Raw genomic sequence first — 15,678 nt, 5'->3', positions numbered from 1 at the left:
TCTACCCAAGCACAGGTTTTCTCAGCCTCATATGTAAGACAAATAAAATGTACTTATTGCAGAACAACATCCCACTCTCCTTATAGTAATGATAAAAGCAAATAACAGATCTTGAAGAGAAAAATCTATTAAATACAGAAAGTTGAGTCAGATCAACAGTTAACAGTGAGATGGTGAATCGGAAAGCAAATTAAATAAAGGCCTCAGGAAAGTTAAATAGGTTCTGTTATCAGTGTACATCAGTAATCAACTGGTGTAAGTTCAGATCAGATGCAGCGTCCAATCACCAACAGCTCTCCTCCAATAAAGAGGTGTGATCTTTTGTTCAGTCGCTTATCTCTGGAGTCGTCCTTTAGTATGAAAGACCACGAGGACTTCCGGAGCGAGGGACAATCATATGACATGACATAAATGATTTCACAACACTATACCTTCCTCTAGAGTAAAGAACATGTCTGGAGAAGCAGAGCTGCTGCTGGAGCTCAAACACAGAGTTGGCTCCTGTATCGATGAAGCCGAATCAAAGCTGCACAGCCTCAGTCAGGACATATGGAGCTGCCCGGAGCTGGCTTACGAGGAGAGGAAGGCTCATGACAAATTGGTAAAGTTTTTCAGTCAGGAGGACGGCTGGAGGGTCGACAGTCACTTCAAACTGGAGACTGCATTTCGAGCCAGCTGGGTGGTTGGAGGCAGGGAACAGGAGGACGTGGTCAACGTGGGTTTCCTATGCGAATACGACGCTCTGCCTACTATTGGACATGCGTGTGGTCACAACCTCATAGCTGAGGTTGGAGCTGCTGCAGCGTTGGGGCTCAAGGCTGCGCTTGAAACCACAAAGGGTCTCCCCGTCCGAGTGCAGGTAGGAGAACCACACAGCACGCTGGGAACTAACTTCATAAAGTTATAAACCTTCCCTAAAGAAATAGTACAGATCAAAAGGACACAGTCCAGTTACTGGGAACTGAGCCATATCTAAAACCATTAAAGGTCAATAAAATGCATTCCGGCTCTTATTTGTCCTGACCTGCAGTGCCATTGTTTATAGTGCTGAAAGTCTTTACCAGATAAAGACTGACTTTAATTTGAATCATCAACTAGGGTACCTGAGAAAATTGTTAAATACGTCTTGGGCTGATGTGAGCCGCTGTTCGTATATCCACAGGTGACAGTGCTGGGGACTCCAGCTGAGGAACATGGTGGAGGGAAAATTGACATGTTGAGGGAGGGAGCGTTTGAGGGTCTGGATGTGGTGTTCATGGCTCATCCATCAAAGGAGGATGCTGTGTACCTGCCCTGTGTGGCTGAGCATGAGTGAGCTTTATTACAGGACATGTTTCCTGTTTCAATATTTTTTTATATTTCTAGTGTGTGTGTGTGTGTTTTGTATTTATGGGTTCCCAACCTCGGTCCTCATCACCTGCTTGTTTTCCAACTATCCCTACCAAACTAATGTCCTACCCCTTGGTAATTACCTGGATCAGGTGTGTTGAGTCAATGATATATATGGGCAGGGGTCCCCGAGGATCAGGGTTGGGAATCCCTGGTCTTACTGCTGCGTCTTACTTCCTGTAACTGCTGTCTTACTTTGTCTCACATCTTCCAGTGTAACTATAAAGTATCAGGGTAAAGCATCTCATGCCGCATCCTACCCCTGGGAGGGAATCAATGCCTTGGATGCAGCGGTGCTGTGCTACAACAACATGTCTGTGCTCAGGCAGCAGATGAAGCCAGATTGGAGAGTTCACGGTGAGCAACTGATGCTCTGCTGTGCTCGCGTATTGTTCTCTGGAATTTATTTTAATATTCTCTTTAATATGCTCCTTTTGTGTCATGCAGGTATCATAAAGCACGGTGGAGTGAAACCAAACATCATTCCTGCCTACACTGAGCTGGAATATTACCTGAGAACCCTCTCATGCAAGGACCTTCCTGTCCTGAAGGCAAAAGCTGAGAGGTGCTTTAGATCAGCTGCTATGGCAACAGGCTGTGAGGTACGAAATACAATATATTTCGAAATACAATATGTATTGTATTTCGCAATATAATATATTATATATTGTATAAATAAAAATATATATATGTGTGTGTATCTCTCTCTCTATAGATAGATTGATAGATATCTAGAGAGAGAGAGAGAGATCTATATATATATATATATATATATATATATATATATATATATATATAGTGGTTTTAGAAAGTTAAACGTGTGTTGAATGATGCTTCACTTACTACATTTATAGCCCTATCATACCAAATGTCATGCAACCAACTCTCTTTCAGGTGGAAGTAGAGTTTGCAAGAAATACATTTGACAACATATTGCGCAACACTACACTGGAGGAGCTGTACCAGAGAAATGGGAAGGCTCTGGGAATGGACTTCACCATAGATGAAGATGTTCTTAAAAATGAATCTGGTATGTGCATGATCTATTCATATTGATATAGGGATCAAGGAAGGAAGGAATGTATAATTGGCGAGGGACATGCACATACTGTAAGTGCACCCTGGCATAAAAGTGTGTTAGGACAACTGTTAAAAACTGTCATCTAAGACGTGGTTTTCTTCTACATCAAGATGTTGTTAGAGTTAGAGAAGCAAATTATGATGTTTCTCAAAAAGTAACTTTAATTACAGTGTTGTTTCAGTGAACATAAAGACTCTGTTTTTCCTCACTTCTCTGTTCTCTGCTTTCCTCAGGCTCCACAGACTTTGGGAATGTGACATTTGTCATTCCTGGCATTCACCCATACTTCTACATTGGTTCTAAAGCTCTCAACCACACAGAGGAATACACAGTTGCAGCTGGTACGCATCCCCTCAACTCCACAATGCAGCCCACAAAGACCACTAACAGGGGACTTTTTGATGACTTTATACTTTAAACCTAACAAAAAGACATAGATATCGAAATCCTGGATGCTTCTGTGTTTGTGTCTTCAATGCAGGTGATGCCAGAGCTCAGTTCTTCACCCTGAGGTCAGCCAAGGCTTTGGCCATGACTGCCCTGGATTTGCTGCTATGCCCAGAGCTGCTGCAGAGGGTGAAGCAGGAATTCACTGAGGCCAAACGGAAGGAGAACAGGATATAACAAAAATGTGGAAGTCAGATGGAAGAAAGAACTCCAGCTCCAAAAAACAAAACTTTAAAAAACACTTAATGGTTCTTATAATTTATCACATTTTTTTTGTTGTTTTGAATATTATTTACAGTTTGTCAAATACAATTTAACAACAATGTACATTTCCATATTATTAAAATTAACAAAATAAATTTACTCTGTTTGGGGCCTTAATTATAATTTTGAGGTTTTGGCCATTCACTTGAATATTTAAAATGTATATTTCTTACATTTGACTACAATTTAGAAAAATATTTAATAATTTATTCAACTACATGTGTTTGATAACTGATGTTAAGCAATAATTTAAAGATGTAGATTCAAATATAATCCAGTCATAAAATGTATTAATAGGATGAAGCTGCATTTTCCACCTTTAAATGTTTTGTATTGATACTAACTAATGGGTCTTTCTTAATAAAAGTAGTATAAAAGTAGTCAAAAATCAGGTTCTTTACTTGAATCTGATTTGACTCAAACTGAACATTAAAGACTTCTGCAGAATTCAGATTTATGAGGAAAGTACTTCGTAGTTGAGTATTGGGTTTATGTATTTCTGTCACTAATGTATTTTTGTAACAGAATTATATACAAAAGGAAAAAAACAAGAAGCAGCACACAGTTGCAGAAGAGATGACCTAAAGAAAGCAGTGTTGCAAGTTGAATGAAATATGCAGACTGTAAATGGCAGAAAAGGAAAATTGGGAATTAGAGGACCACTGGAGTGAATACACGACAACCAGTTATTTGGTTGTAGAAGAAGCCCATAGCTCTGCGATCAATTGCTTTTCCCCTGCAGTTCGACAGACTGTACTAGTTGACTCACAGATGCAGTCGGCGGTCCGATGTGTTACTTCCTGGTTAGACACTTTTTTTTCACAAGAATAATTAAACGCAGTTTAGCAGAGTTTTCTTCGCTAATTCAATGCGTTCTCTAGTCATCGGGGTTTTAAGGTTATTTCGCACGGGTTAACGCAGAAGGGATTATTCTACGTTACTCGCTGTCAAAGTTAGCTAATAAGCTAACGATAACAGGCTCTGGTGTGCTTTAGCCATGTCCGCTTCGGCTGGATGCTCCCCGGCGGCCCAGAGCTCGGGCCTTGGCCAAGGTATGTCAATGTTTCGTTGGTTAGAAGTGCTGGAGAAAGAATTCGACAAGGCCTTCGTGGACGTGGACCTGCTGCTCGGGGAAATAGACCCAGATCAAGTCGATATCACTTACGAGGGTCGTCAGAAGATGACCAGCCTAAGCTCCTGTTTTGCTCAGCTGTGTCACAAAACCCAGACAGTTTTTCAACTCAACCATAAACTAGAGGTTAGTAACCGTTGTATGATGTAACGTTACACTTAAATCACTTGTATATAAGTTGAGAGTAACGTTTCTGTTGTTGGTAGCGTGACTCTCAGGCTTAGCTTTAGGCACCAGTGACCTACCGACTGTTCATGTCTGAACAATGTTACAGGTTTCATTATATGTAACGTGAACTCATACAGCCTACGCAACCATATATTAGCGCCGGGTTTCCACGTCAGACCGGTGTTAGATTCTTGTGACCACGCGTTGGTGGTTGCTCGTAGTTACGACAGCTAACAAAACTCGAGGTAGAACACGTTAACTGTCCTCGTCAAGGCTCTTCTCTGATCCGCAGTACATTATCAGGTCTTTTGGATTTTATTTACATAAGAACTAGACGTCTTTTGAACATTGCACCTAGTTATAGAAGCTGTTTTCCTAACGTTAATCGGTTAACGTGTAGGCTAAGGTCCGGATACATACACACATCGCGGAGATGACTGTCGTGGCAATTTTGGGTTTAGAATTTTTTTTCAGTTAATTGTACAACCTACATCTTTAAGAAACATAAACTCTCAAGAATGTGATGCACAGCGTTTGAGTTATGTGGAATTCTGACATCAACACAGGATCGGAAATATAATTAAAGTGTTGAAATTACACATTGGACAAAATATTGAAGTAGCTTTGTAGCGATTTTATTGTTAGCAGGCAGCTACTAATGGTATCATCAACAAGGTTCTGGCTCAGGTCTGGTTGTTGGTTTTAGGCCTGACTTTTAAGCACAGTCCAAATATTTTCAATAGGTTTGAAGTCAGTACTTCGGGGAATATTGTTCCACAGTCAACTTTGATGTGTTTTTGGACTCAATGACCTGTTGGAACATCCACGTGTCTCCAAGTTTCAACCATGTAGCTGATGGTTTGAGGTTATGCTGAAGAACTGACACTTCCATGAATAACAGTAGGTACAGTGTCCTTGGGTTTGAATGCCTCACATTTTCTCTCCCAAACATACCTCTAGTCAAACTGGCAAGACAACTGAATCTCATCTCATCTTATAAAACTTTCCTCTACATAGATTTTTCTCTGTCTGTGTATTTAGGTTAGGACTTAAGTCGATTTCAGAGTAGGCACCTTTTAGATGACAGCCTTTCAGTCCATGGCACCGTAAAATTGTCTTGACTGTACTGTACGTAGTGACCCTGGTGTTCCAGCAGAAACATGAATGACCTGTGCTATGACGTGTCTGGGTTGGCTCTGACTCGATGAATCAACTTCCTCTCAGCTGAGTAAGACCATTCTTCCAAGCTTTGGAAAGTGGCTCCACCTCCACCCCCTCCCAATAACTTGTATTTATTTTAGTTTTTTGGAATGATGGTCAAGGAATCTGCTGTTTAGAAATATCTTCAAGAGACACTACTGTGCCTTGAGTAATCCAATGAGAGCTGTCAAACCCTTTTTATGTTGTTACTAAGAAGCCACTAGCTGTAGTCAATCATGATCACTAACACAAAGTTAAAAGGTCTTGAGGTGGACAAATTCAAAGACATTTCAGGACTTTCAGCACTAAATAAGTAACTCCCCAAAGACTTATAAGCAATGATGAGCTGTCTATACTTGCAGTGGAGGCTCCCTAGTTCTCTCACATAGTGCTATTAAAAAGTGGCAGAGCTGATCACCATGAGAACTGTGGATCTTGGTTCAGATCACCTCCATGAGAAGCATCTCTTGGAGTAAACTCTCACAGGAAGAAATGATTGGGGCATGTAAAACCTGCTTCAGTGTTCATACTACTACTTGACTGTTGATTTAAGACGAGGCTATTTTTTTGTCATTTTCTGAATGAATAATAATTTCCACAATCATCTAAAACCAACAGTGATTGCAAATCTCTACTCATGTTCATTCTCAGTCAGCAGCCTGGATTAGCTTGTTTGTCTTTGCCCTGTACTGTTGTTCTAAAACTTAAAAAACAAATCAGCTAGAATCACAGCTCAATTGGGTGATATTACATTTACATATAATACACTACGCATTTTTAACAAATGTTGCACAAACTGATGTTATTCTCGGTAATTCCACCTTCTAAAGGCTTGGGGCAACACCAATACCTGGTGATTGTTGACAATATGATTAATTGATAAAATGTATAAATTTATTGATCCTGTTGTATATACTTGAATTATGAACTACACTAAATAAAATAATAAACCAGCATTTAAACTATTTTATCCGCTCCCATCTATGGCTATAATGTCCAGAAAAAATACAAATACAAAGCATTAAATTCAGTGATGTTGCAAACCTCCAGGCGGATTTGGATATGTCAAACAATTAAAACAAATTTAGAGGCAGTTTCCCTTAGAAAAAGCAGAATAGCCTTAAATGGTAAATTGTCTAATATTGTGGAATAAACAAAAAACTGGTTATGCCACTTTCACTACACTGGACTTTTTACTTGTTAATGAAAGATAATACAACTGGGGCAGCTGGTCCACGGACCACAGGGTGAGTGGTTCGATCCCCGGCCCTGGCTATATGTCGAAGTGTCCCTTGGCAAGACACTGAACCCCTAACAGCCCATTCCCTTCCCCAGCTGTGCAGTGCCGGTCCAAGCCTGGTAGAAATTGGGGAGGGTTGCGTCAGGAAGGGCATCCGGCGTAAAAAAAACCAAATCAACATGCCAACAATGATCTGCTGTGGTGACCCTGAACTCACGGGATAAACCGAAAGGACCAAAAAAAAAAGAAAGATAATACAACTACTTAGCCTAAATATACAATGACATGTTAATTTTAGCTAACATTAGTCCTGGAAACACCTGTACAGCTGTGCTGGGAATATCCTGTCAAGACACTGAACCCCCAACAGCGCGTTCCCATCCCCAGCCGCGCATTGCTGGTCCCAAGCCAGGAAAAATTGGGGAGGGTTTCGTCAGCAAGGCCATCAGGCGTAAAAACTGTGCCAAATCAACATGCCGACCAATGAGCTGCTGTGGTGACCCTGAACTCATAGGATAAGCCGAAAGGAAAAAAAAAAAAAAACAACAAATTTTTTAAAAACAGAAAATAACAACATACACAAGGTTTCCTAGAGGAAGCCCAGGGTATATTATAAAACTAGAGCTAGAAAACTAGATGAGATGCAGTAGATGAGTATTGTTTATCAGTTCATTCATATTTTAGCCTTTTTGAACTGTCATTTTTTTCGATGGACAAACTATAGAACTATTTCTAGTCTGGCAGAGCCCAGTTTTCCTTTGAATGTTCCAATGGTAATCTTGCACTGTTGACTCCCTGTGACTTGAAAACTCTGGCTAGATGTCCTCACAGGACAGTCATGTCCATCTTCAGTTTGAGGACAATGTCTTGGAAACTGTGCTAGTCCTGATGGTCGCAGTTGATGGCATCAATGTGTAAAACCTGGACAGGCAGTCAAAAGGTTGACTTCCAGCACTTTGCATATCTTGTGCTTAAGCACATAATGTTATGCAACTCTACTTATTATGTTATGGTGTCATTATTTTAGTGATCGGCAGATGGCAGTAACATACCAAATTATGCAGCATAGTGTTAGCAAAGCTAGCTGGAGTATTTGTACGAGATATCTAGCTACTCATGAGGATGGAAATGCACTTAACACATTTTTAGAGATCAGGTAGTCTATATTGAACATAAATACAACTTTAATTTGTTATAGGAAGGTACTCTGGGCACCTTTAGGACAGGCAGGGTCTGTTGCAAGATGTCTGAGTGGCCCTCCAGAGGAAGTGCTGCTGGGAATTCTGTGTAGACTCTGACCTGACATGTGTCTTTGTGTGCTTCTCCATTACCCTGCATCCTCATCACCCCAGGCTCAACTGGTGGACCTGCGTTCTGAATTATCTGAGGCTAAAGCTGAGCGGACAGCACTAGAACGGGAGGTCCACGATCAGCTCCTACAGCTTCACGCTCTCCAGCTGCAGATTCACGCTAAGCAAGGCCAGACTGAGGACTCTGACAGCATCAAAGACAGACTGGTGGGTAGGAGGAAGAGACGCTATTCACAACTTGGGAGGGAATTTTGTCTTTTACTCGATAGAGACAGAAAATAAATGCATGTAGAGAGAGGAGGGGTGTTGTAAAATGATGATGAACGTGTCCTGCAAGCTGTCATCTGGACATTGTGGATTTAGTGTGATGTTTAGTTGGTTTAAATGCTAATTAAATCAGAGTTTAATGCTGGGAAGCTGAAGGAAAACGATCTTCAATGTCAAGATCTTTTACAGTCTGAACCAATGGGCAAACAGAGGGAAGATTCTGGTTTGTTATACACTTAACAACAGGATATATAATGTAAATGTAGAAGTAAGTTCTTATAGCCACTATGCATCTTGTACTAATGCATTTGCAGTCAATCAGGGACCATAAAAGAGTATTAAAATCTTTTATCTTTGAAAATTAAAATTAAACATATACTCACACCCACAACTGTGATGGTTTATGGGTCAGTGTAGGCTGCTTTTACCTTCGCTCTCCCTTGACCTGCTTTCTCACTGTCCAAAGCTTTCAGTAACTTTTTCTTAGCACTGATGGTCATATTGCCTTACATGAAATCTGCTACTTTTATTGACTAATTAACTTACTCACCAACTCTGTTGCCTGAGATAAGAATTCCCCTAATCTATGACTTCTCTCTGTTCTTCCTCTGCCTCTTTTCCCGTAAAGCCTGCAGCGACATTGGAACAGATGGTAAGTTTTTGTATATAAGTAAATGTAAATAAGTGGTTTGTGTAGAGGCTAAACTTGACAAAACTAGTAATTACTTAAAAGGTGGAGTAGAGAACAGTGAGACATAATTTATCGACTTGTGGACAGACAAGACGGTGCAAGATGTGCAAGTATTTTGCTAAAGTGTTTCTACCACAACATATTTTTTAGTTCCTTGTCCAAGTCAGTCTCCTACTGCCTCCTAGTATCACTTTACATACCAAGATGGAAGTTAAGGATTATCATTTTGTTTATTGGTAAATTTTCCATGTTTTTTCTCCTAATCTGAAGAAACAAATTGATTACTAGAAATCAAATGTTTGACAAAACAGAAATTAATTTCCACCGACATATTTAATAGCCTTTTTATTATGTTATTATCATGGTTGCAGTATGTTTTGCAAACTAGGACCAAGACTTGCTTGACCAATACATTTTATCTGTTGATGGCAGATGGTGGACACACAATAAAAAGCCCAAATCAAACTCGGTCGATGCTGTTTGCAGTCATATCTCAGTCTCACTCTTAATCATATTCTGGAGCTGGTGGTCAGTTCGGCTTCACTTCTCCACTGACTTTTTCCCTCTTCTCTTGTGCTGCCTGCTCCGTACACTCTCTTGCGTGTGTGTTTTCACACCATGCTTGTTATGCTGATAGTTGAGAGGATACAGCTCCTACCTTGAATAAATCACAAGTTGGCTTTGTACCTCATGAGGGGCGGTTAAAGTTAGCTCTCAGAATTCATCTCCAATTCAGGGGGGGGGGGAGTGGGACCAAAAGCAGAGCCTTAACCAAGGGGGTAAGGTTCATTTCTGCCTATGTAAATTCTTTCTGGTTTCCTGAGTCATATTTAATCCCGTACAAACTGTATATACCTAGTGCCATAACTGTAAATAAAAGTGTTTACAGGGCTTGTTCCTCTTCATATGTGCTAATAAAATCATTAGTATTTGAAGGATCATTCTTCCTGTTGCACATAACGGCTGATTGTTAGGGTTAGTTTTACTGCGCTTTACATTGTCGTCTTGCCGGTAGTGCTTGTTGTGTGTGTTTACATGTGAAGTGCTTTTCTAGGAACAAGAGCTCGAGGCCAGTAAGAAGGAGAAATTGGCCGAGGCGAGACTGGAGGCAGAAGTGAAACTGTTTAAGAAAGAAAACGAGGCCCTTCGCAGGCACATGGCAGTTCTGCAGGCGGAAGTGTACGGGGCCAGGCTCGCCGCCAAATACCTGGACAAGGAACTCGCTGGCAGGTAAGGATAGGACTAGTAATAACACACTTCTATTTCATGACAGTTTGTTCGACTTCATAAAATAAATGTTGGCACACCAGCCCTCACACCTCCATCTGCTCCACTGCGTTTGAAGCAATAGCCAAAAATGCTGACTTGGATCCATGTACAGCCACAGTGCATCTCACTGAATGAGTCCCTGCTAGGTGGAGGTGGTGTGTTTTTGTTGCCAAAGAAAACGGTTTTCTTGGATGAGCAGCAAAGCATAGATGGACTGCCTTAAATTCAAATGGACAACAGACCTTTTGGTTGATATTACAGGGTGCAGCAGATCCAGTTATTGGGCCGTGACATGAAAGGACCGGCACATGACAAGCTGTGGAACCAACTGGAGGCAGAGATCCACCTTCACCGCCATAAGACTGTCATTCGTGCGTGCAGGGGGCGCAACGATCCAAAGAAACCTCTAGCATCTCCTGTGGGACATGTGAGTGCAGAACTGCAGGTGGAACTGTTTATTCCTTTTGATTTGTGCCTCTAAATTTGATTGTGTTACTATGAATACAGGAACAAGACATGCTGAAGAAAACCCAGGGAGTAGGCCCCATCAGAAAGGTGGTGCTAGTCAAAGAGGACCATGAGGGGCTGGGGATCTCCATCACAGTAAGAAGGCACCGCTGTTTTTTGGTCATTTTGTTTATGACTGTGGCAGCTTCATGAAGCTCTGTTTCAATGAGACAACAAGTCCATGTGTTTGGACAGCATGTCAGACAGCAGGTAATCTAAAGAAACCTCTGGCTGTTTTAAATAGATGGCAGAGAAGCTTTCCTTTCGTGTGTGTGTGTGTGTGTGTGTGTGTGTGTGTGTGTGTGTGTGTGTGTGTGTGTGTGTGTGTGTGGCAGTGAGACATTCTTCCTACTACCCCATCAGCACAGTTTTCATTTTACTACAATATTCATGACATTGCTGTAATAAAAAGAGGAGCACTCCGCCAAATGAGTCAACTTGGGTTTGTTTGTTCTCGTCAGGGTGGAAAGGAGCACGGTGTTCCTATCCTAATTTCAGAGATTCATCCAGGTCAGCCTGCAGATAGATGTGGAGGCCTGCACGTGGGAGATGCCATCCTTGCGGTTAACAGCATCAACCTGCGGGATGCTAAACACAAGGAGGCTGTCACCATTCTGTCCCAGCAGGTAACGTGCGCACACATACGCCTTATTATTTCTGAGTTGGTGTTCAGAGTGCTCATTCTGGTTTTTCTGCGTCAGCGGGGACAAATAGAGTTTGAGGTGGTGTATGTGGCTCCAGAGGTGGACAGCGATGACGAGAATGTGGAGTATGAGGACGACAGTGGACATCGCTACCGACTCTACCTGGATGAACTGGAGGACAGCAACACGGCACCACCTAGCAACAGCTCGGCATCGCTGCAGGGTACGTTGTCAGGATGTGTTTTGACCACTAACAAGATACAGACAAATTTATTAAAGGTCTTTCGGCGTGAATAAATGGACAAAAGACAAATGTTCTTTAATTGTTAAATTTATGCAAGTGCTGCTAAAGTTTGTTTCTCACACATTTATGAGAGGATGTTTGCAGTTTGAAGTTTGCATGGCACAGTGCATTCTGGGTAGTGGTGGCCACGTCTTAGGATAACTTTTTGTAAACAAGGATGGTTTGTTCAAAGACAATTGCAAGACGCTTTACTAAAAGAATCTGAAGAAGGAAGCAAGTGAACCGTGTTTAGAGAAAATAAATGAAATGAACCAGCTCAACAGAGAGAATTGTCATACACTCATACAATCTTTTGTCATACAATCTTTTTCGTTATTGCATAGATTTCCCCTCAGTGCAAACGCATGAAAGTGATACTGGTGTTTGGAAAACAGCACCCAGATTCTCTCAAGTCTGATGAAACCAAAATAGAACCGTTTGACCTCGGTTATAAACATTATATCTGGAAGGACTGGGACACTGTGTTGTCCCACTTTCTCTCAAGGTTGAGAGAAAGCTGATTGTACTAAAGTCCAGAGACATCCTCAATAAAGACCTGTTCCACAGCACTCAGACCTTAGACTGAGTAGACATTTCACCTTCCAATATGACAACTTAAGTAAAAATTATATTTCAGTTTTTAATTTGTAATTTTACAGACCTTTCTAAAACTCCGTTTTTACTCTGTCATTATGGGGCCAGTGGATTAATTAGAAAACAAAATTTAAACAACTGTTGTATCAGGCTGCAATATAACAAAATTGAAAAACATGAACGGTGTCTGAAAACTATGAATTCACTGTGTGTGCACGGAACTGTAAAGACGCCGCCCCGTCAGGATGACACTCACGCATTTTATAGCCTGGTTTGTCTAGAAAGGCATTTCAATGATTAGTCATCTAGCAATGCAGCCATTTAGTTGTGCACAGACAGCTGTGTAGCAACAAACCAACAACCCTGCATCATGTATGAGCAGCTAACAGGAGTCGCATAACAGTTAAATGTGTTTTGATTGTAACAGTGTGAAAGTGTAGCATGTTGTGTGATGCTTGATCCTCTAACAGCTGCTCTCTTTGCCATGACTTTCCTCTGTAGTAACTGCAACCAGAGTTTTGTTTTCATGCTGAAAACATGGAAAATCACACTCCATGTGATAATATTATATTTTTATGCCTGTCAACATGGATTAATCATTATACTCTTGGACAATATAAACTCCACAGTAACTTCTCTACCATAGCATGCAGGTCCTAAATTCCTTTTGCATTACTAGTTTTGGCTGACGTCAAAATCCCATCCTCTATAGTCAGAAAGGGTACAAATATGAGAAAAGGACCCAGGTGGAAATTTTTTACATTCTCTCCCCTGAACGTAGCTTTTTTTACTTATTGTAGTTCCTAAAACATAGAGTAGAAGTGATCCATGCCCCTTCTCCACCTCACACTGCCCAGACATAACACAACTCTACTGTGGTTATGTTTCTGGATGGTGTATAGCAACATATTGTTTAATTTGTTAATCTGTCTCCGTCCGCTATGCAGCTCTGGAGAAGATGTCCCTGAGGAATGGAGCAGACAATGGAGATACTGGGATTTCCAGTGAGACGCCTTCAGAAGAAACCCCTTCCAAACCACCTGAGCCTGACAGCTCCTCCTAGAGGCTCAACCTGGTCGCTGGGTATTTGCAGAAATAGGATTTTAGAAGAGGATTGGTGGAAAAATCCCAAACAAAAACTGATTACAGGAATTCTAAGATGAGCCTAGGGACAAGGGGAAGATGCACAGAAACCATCTGTTTTCCCTTTTTTCCTCTTGGTATTCTGGGGTAGTGGAATTTTGGGGTTGAGCCTGGGCATGTGGCAATGATCTGGAGTATAAGTACACGTATTTGAAGAATCAGTGATACAGAGCAATGTGGGACTTTCTTGGCCTATTTTATTAAGTTACTTTATTTCTCAAATACAGGACAGCTGTATGAGAGCAGAAATTAGATGTCACCTCGTTGTCATGGAGGCACAGTGACGGCATGGCACAGGCACATCGGTTAATGATGGTTTGAAGGAAGACATTTGAAGAGTGTTTTGCTTCTTTTTGTGTAATTATTTGTCTGATCTTGATACACTGAGGAGATCTTATTTTCTTATGACCTTTAAAAGAGGCCAATGTAAAGTTTGTGTGTTTTTCTGGTTTAATGACAGAAAGAGAACAAAACCATTGTAGTTAGTAAGCGGAAAGTTTAAAACAAACATATTAAATAAATATGAGAAAGATACTGTAAAATCTCACTTGTCATCAATGTACTTTTAAAACAGTTCAGGCAGGTGGTCTGTATAATTATTCTGGGTCTTAATATTTTAACAACCAAAAGCATGAACATAATAAATGTTTCAAGCTAAGGTTCCTCATGCTGAAAGTTCTGAAAGTACTTGAGTGGTCACATCTGGCTCTTAACTTTAAAATACCAAGTCTTCCCCTACAGCTATCCACAAAAGGTAGTAAGTACATTTTGACACCTCATAAACCACCAGTAATATATGATAGTTTTATTTTATTTAATCTCCAGTTGTCCACCAAGTCTTTTGTACAGTGGAATGTACCAGTACCTCACAGAGTACTATTTCAAAGGGTCCTCCAAACTGCACTAATAACTGTATAACACACTAGTAGTATACTAATGGTATAGTCAGGGGGTCCTCGTGAAGTCCCAAAGCCCTTCGGAGCTGTGGTTTTGCAAAGCAGACTATGAAGACAATGCCATGTGTCCATTTTAGACTTGAGGGGAGAAAGTGTAGATCACTATAAAGCATAAACGCTTATATAAAGCATGTTACAACATTAAATGCCTGGCATTGCAAATACTCCCCCAGTCTTTGAATACTTATGTTTTTTTAAGTAAACCCTGTCCTGGTATTGTATCCTAGTTATAAGGTAGTGACTGTAGGATAGCTGTTCCACTGACCCGTTCTCCCATTGTAACTTTTAATGTTCCATAACTTCTATATTTTGGCATGTCACTGTACGTTGAAGCTGCAGGGGTGGGCACAGTAACACTAGTATGATGTCACGGAACTCCATGAAAGCATTTTTAGTAATCAGAACGTTCTTAATGTGAGTATTTCCATACTTTTTTTAAAATTAGATTTTGCCAGAAACACAATATAATGCAGAAAAATACCAGTTGATCCACCCCCTCCCTGGCACAGGCTGCTCCAGCGTACTGTTTATGGCAGAGATATTCAGTTGAATACACGCCTGTGCCCAGCTCTTCTATCTCTAGTCACCATTGTACTGGCCCAAAGCGATGAAGTGGAGCCCTGAGTGTTCAGCGTTTTGATTCATTTCTTTACTCGTTACTTGTTTGTTACCTAGGTGCTTTGTGTCTCAACTCTTCAAATGTACAGTGTGCATCTTTATATGTCATGTATTTAACCTAAACAATTTATTTAGCCTTTAAATAAAAATTGGTTCCAAGTTAGTTTGTTTGTGATATATTTCTATTACTCTTTGTCTATTTTAACTATGTCCTCAGTGCCTTAAAACTCACTGTATTATTTAGAAGATAAATTAGAATTGTAACTATACTTAAATATAATATAGGAGGGTCTTGTCCTGTCTACTTGGCTCCTGTTCAGCCCTTAGGCTTCTTTACTATGTCTAAACAATACACCAAAAAAAATCGGATACCAGTTTGTAAGAAATCATTCTTTACAAAAATAATTTTATTTGTCATCTGAACAGATAAAATCATATCTCCATTTTGAAAAAACACTGTATATAAACATATCTT

At 40.6% G+C, this 15,678-nt stretch overlaps 2 protein-coding genes across 3 annotated transcripts; both read left to right on the top strand.

The window, feature by feature from the left end:
- The first annotated feature begins 441 nt into the window (after positions 1-441).
- LOC137102211 (peptidase M20 domain-containing protein 2-like) lies at positions 442-3,288 on the top strand. The gene is made up of 7 exons (XM_067481464.1): positions 442-859; positions 1,163-1,311; positions 1,604-1,746; positions 1,837-1,991; positions 2,284-2,419; positions 2,704-2,811; positions 2,952-3,288. The coding sequence occupies exons 1-7, from the start codon at positions 452-454 to the stop codon at positions 3,092-3,094; spliced, it is 1,242 nt and encodes a 413-aa protein (XP_067337565.1). The 5' UTR covers positions 442-451; the 3' UTR covers positions 3,095-3,288.
- Positions 3,289-3,934: 646 nt separating this feature from the next.
- gopc (golgi-associated PDZ and coiled-coil motif containing) lies at positions 3,935-15,366 on the top strand. Of its 2 annotated transcripts, XM_067481462.1 has the most exons (9): positions 3,935-4,439; positions 8,274-8,438; positions 9,127-9,150; positions 10,244-10,419; positions 10,720-10,885; positions 10,966-11,061; positions 11,427-11,591; positions 11,667-11,832; positions 13,434-15,366. In XM_067481462.1, the coding sequence occupies exons 1-9, from the start codon at positions 4,179-4,181 to the stop codon at positions 13,547-13,549; spliced, it is 1,335 nt and encodes a 444-aa protein (XP_067337563.1). In that variant the 5' UTR covers positions 3,935-4,178; the 3' UTR covers positions 13,550-15,366. The 2 variants fall into 2 exon arrangements, with proteins under 2 accessions (XP_067337563.1, XP_067337564.1); XM_067481463.1 differs by lacking the exon at positions 9,127-9,150.
- Positions 15,367-15,678: the final 312 nt, after the last annotated feature.

Source organism: Channa argus, chromosome 17 (assembly GCF_033026475.1).
Source record: "Channa argus isolate prfri chromosome 17, Channa argus male v1.0, whole genome shotgun sequence".
Taxonomy (NCBI): domain Eukaryota; kingdom Metazoa; phylum Chordata; class Actinopteri; order Anabantiformes; family Channidae; genus Channa; species Channa argus.
Note: the sequence above shows the minus strand (reverse complement) of the source record. Positions and strands in the feature narration are given on the sequence as shown.

What these genes read in the sequence shown, in the direction of transcription:
- LOC137102211 (XM_067481464.1), top strand. Translation starts at nt 452, where the DNA reads ATGTCTGGAGAAGCAGAGCTGCTGCTGGAGCTCAAACACAGAGTTGGC. An exon ending in GTCTCCCCGTCCGAGTGCAG is followed by an intron (nt 860 to 1,162) that starts GTAGGAGAACCA and finishes GTATATCCACAG; the next exon opens with GTGACAGTGCTGGGGACTCC. An exon ending in CTATGGCAACAGGCTGTGAG is followed by an intron (nt 1,992 to 2,283) that starts GTACGAAATACA and finishes ACTCTCTTTCAG; the next exon opens with GTGGAAGTAGAGTTTGCAAG.
- gopc (XM_067481462.1), top strand. Translation starts at nt 4,179, where the DNA reads ATGTCCGCTTCGGCTGGATGCTCCCCGGCGGCCCAGAGCTCGGGCCTT. An exon ending in AACTCAACCATAAACTAGAG is followed by an intron (nt 4,440 to 8,273) that starts GTTAGTAACCGT and finishes TCATCACCCCAG; the next exon opens with GCTCAACTGGTGGACCTGCG. An exon ending in GACAAGGAACTCGCTGGCAG is followed by an intron (nt 10,420 to 10,719) that starts GTAAGGATAGGA and finishes TTGATATTACAG; the next exon opens with GGTGCAGCAGATCCAGTTAT.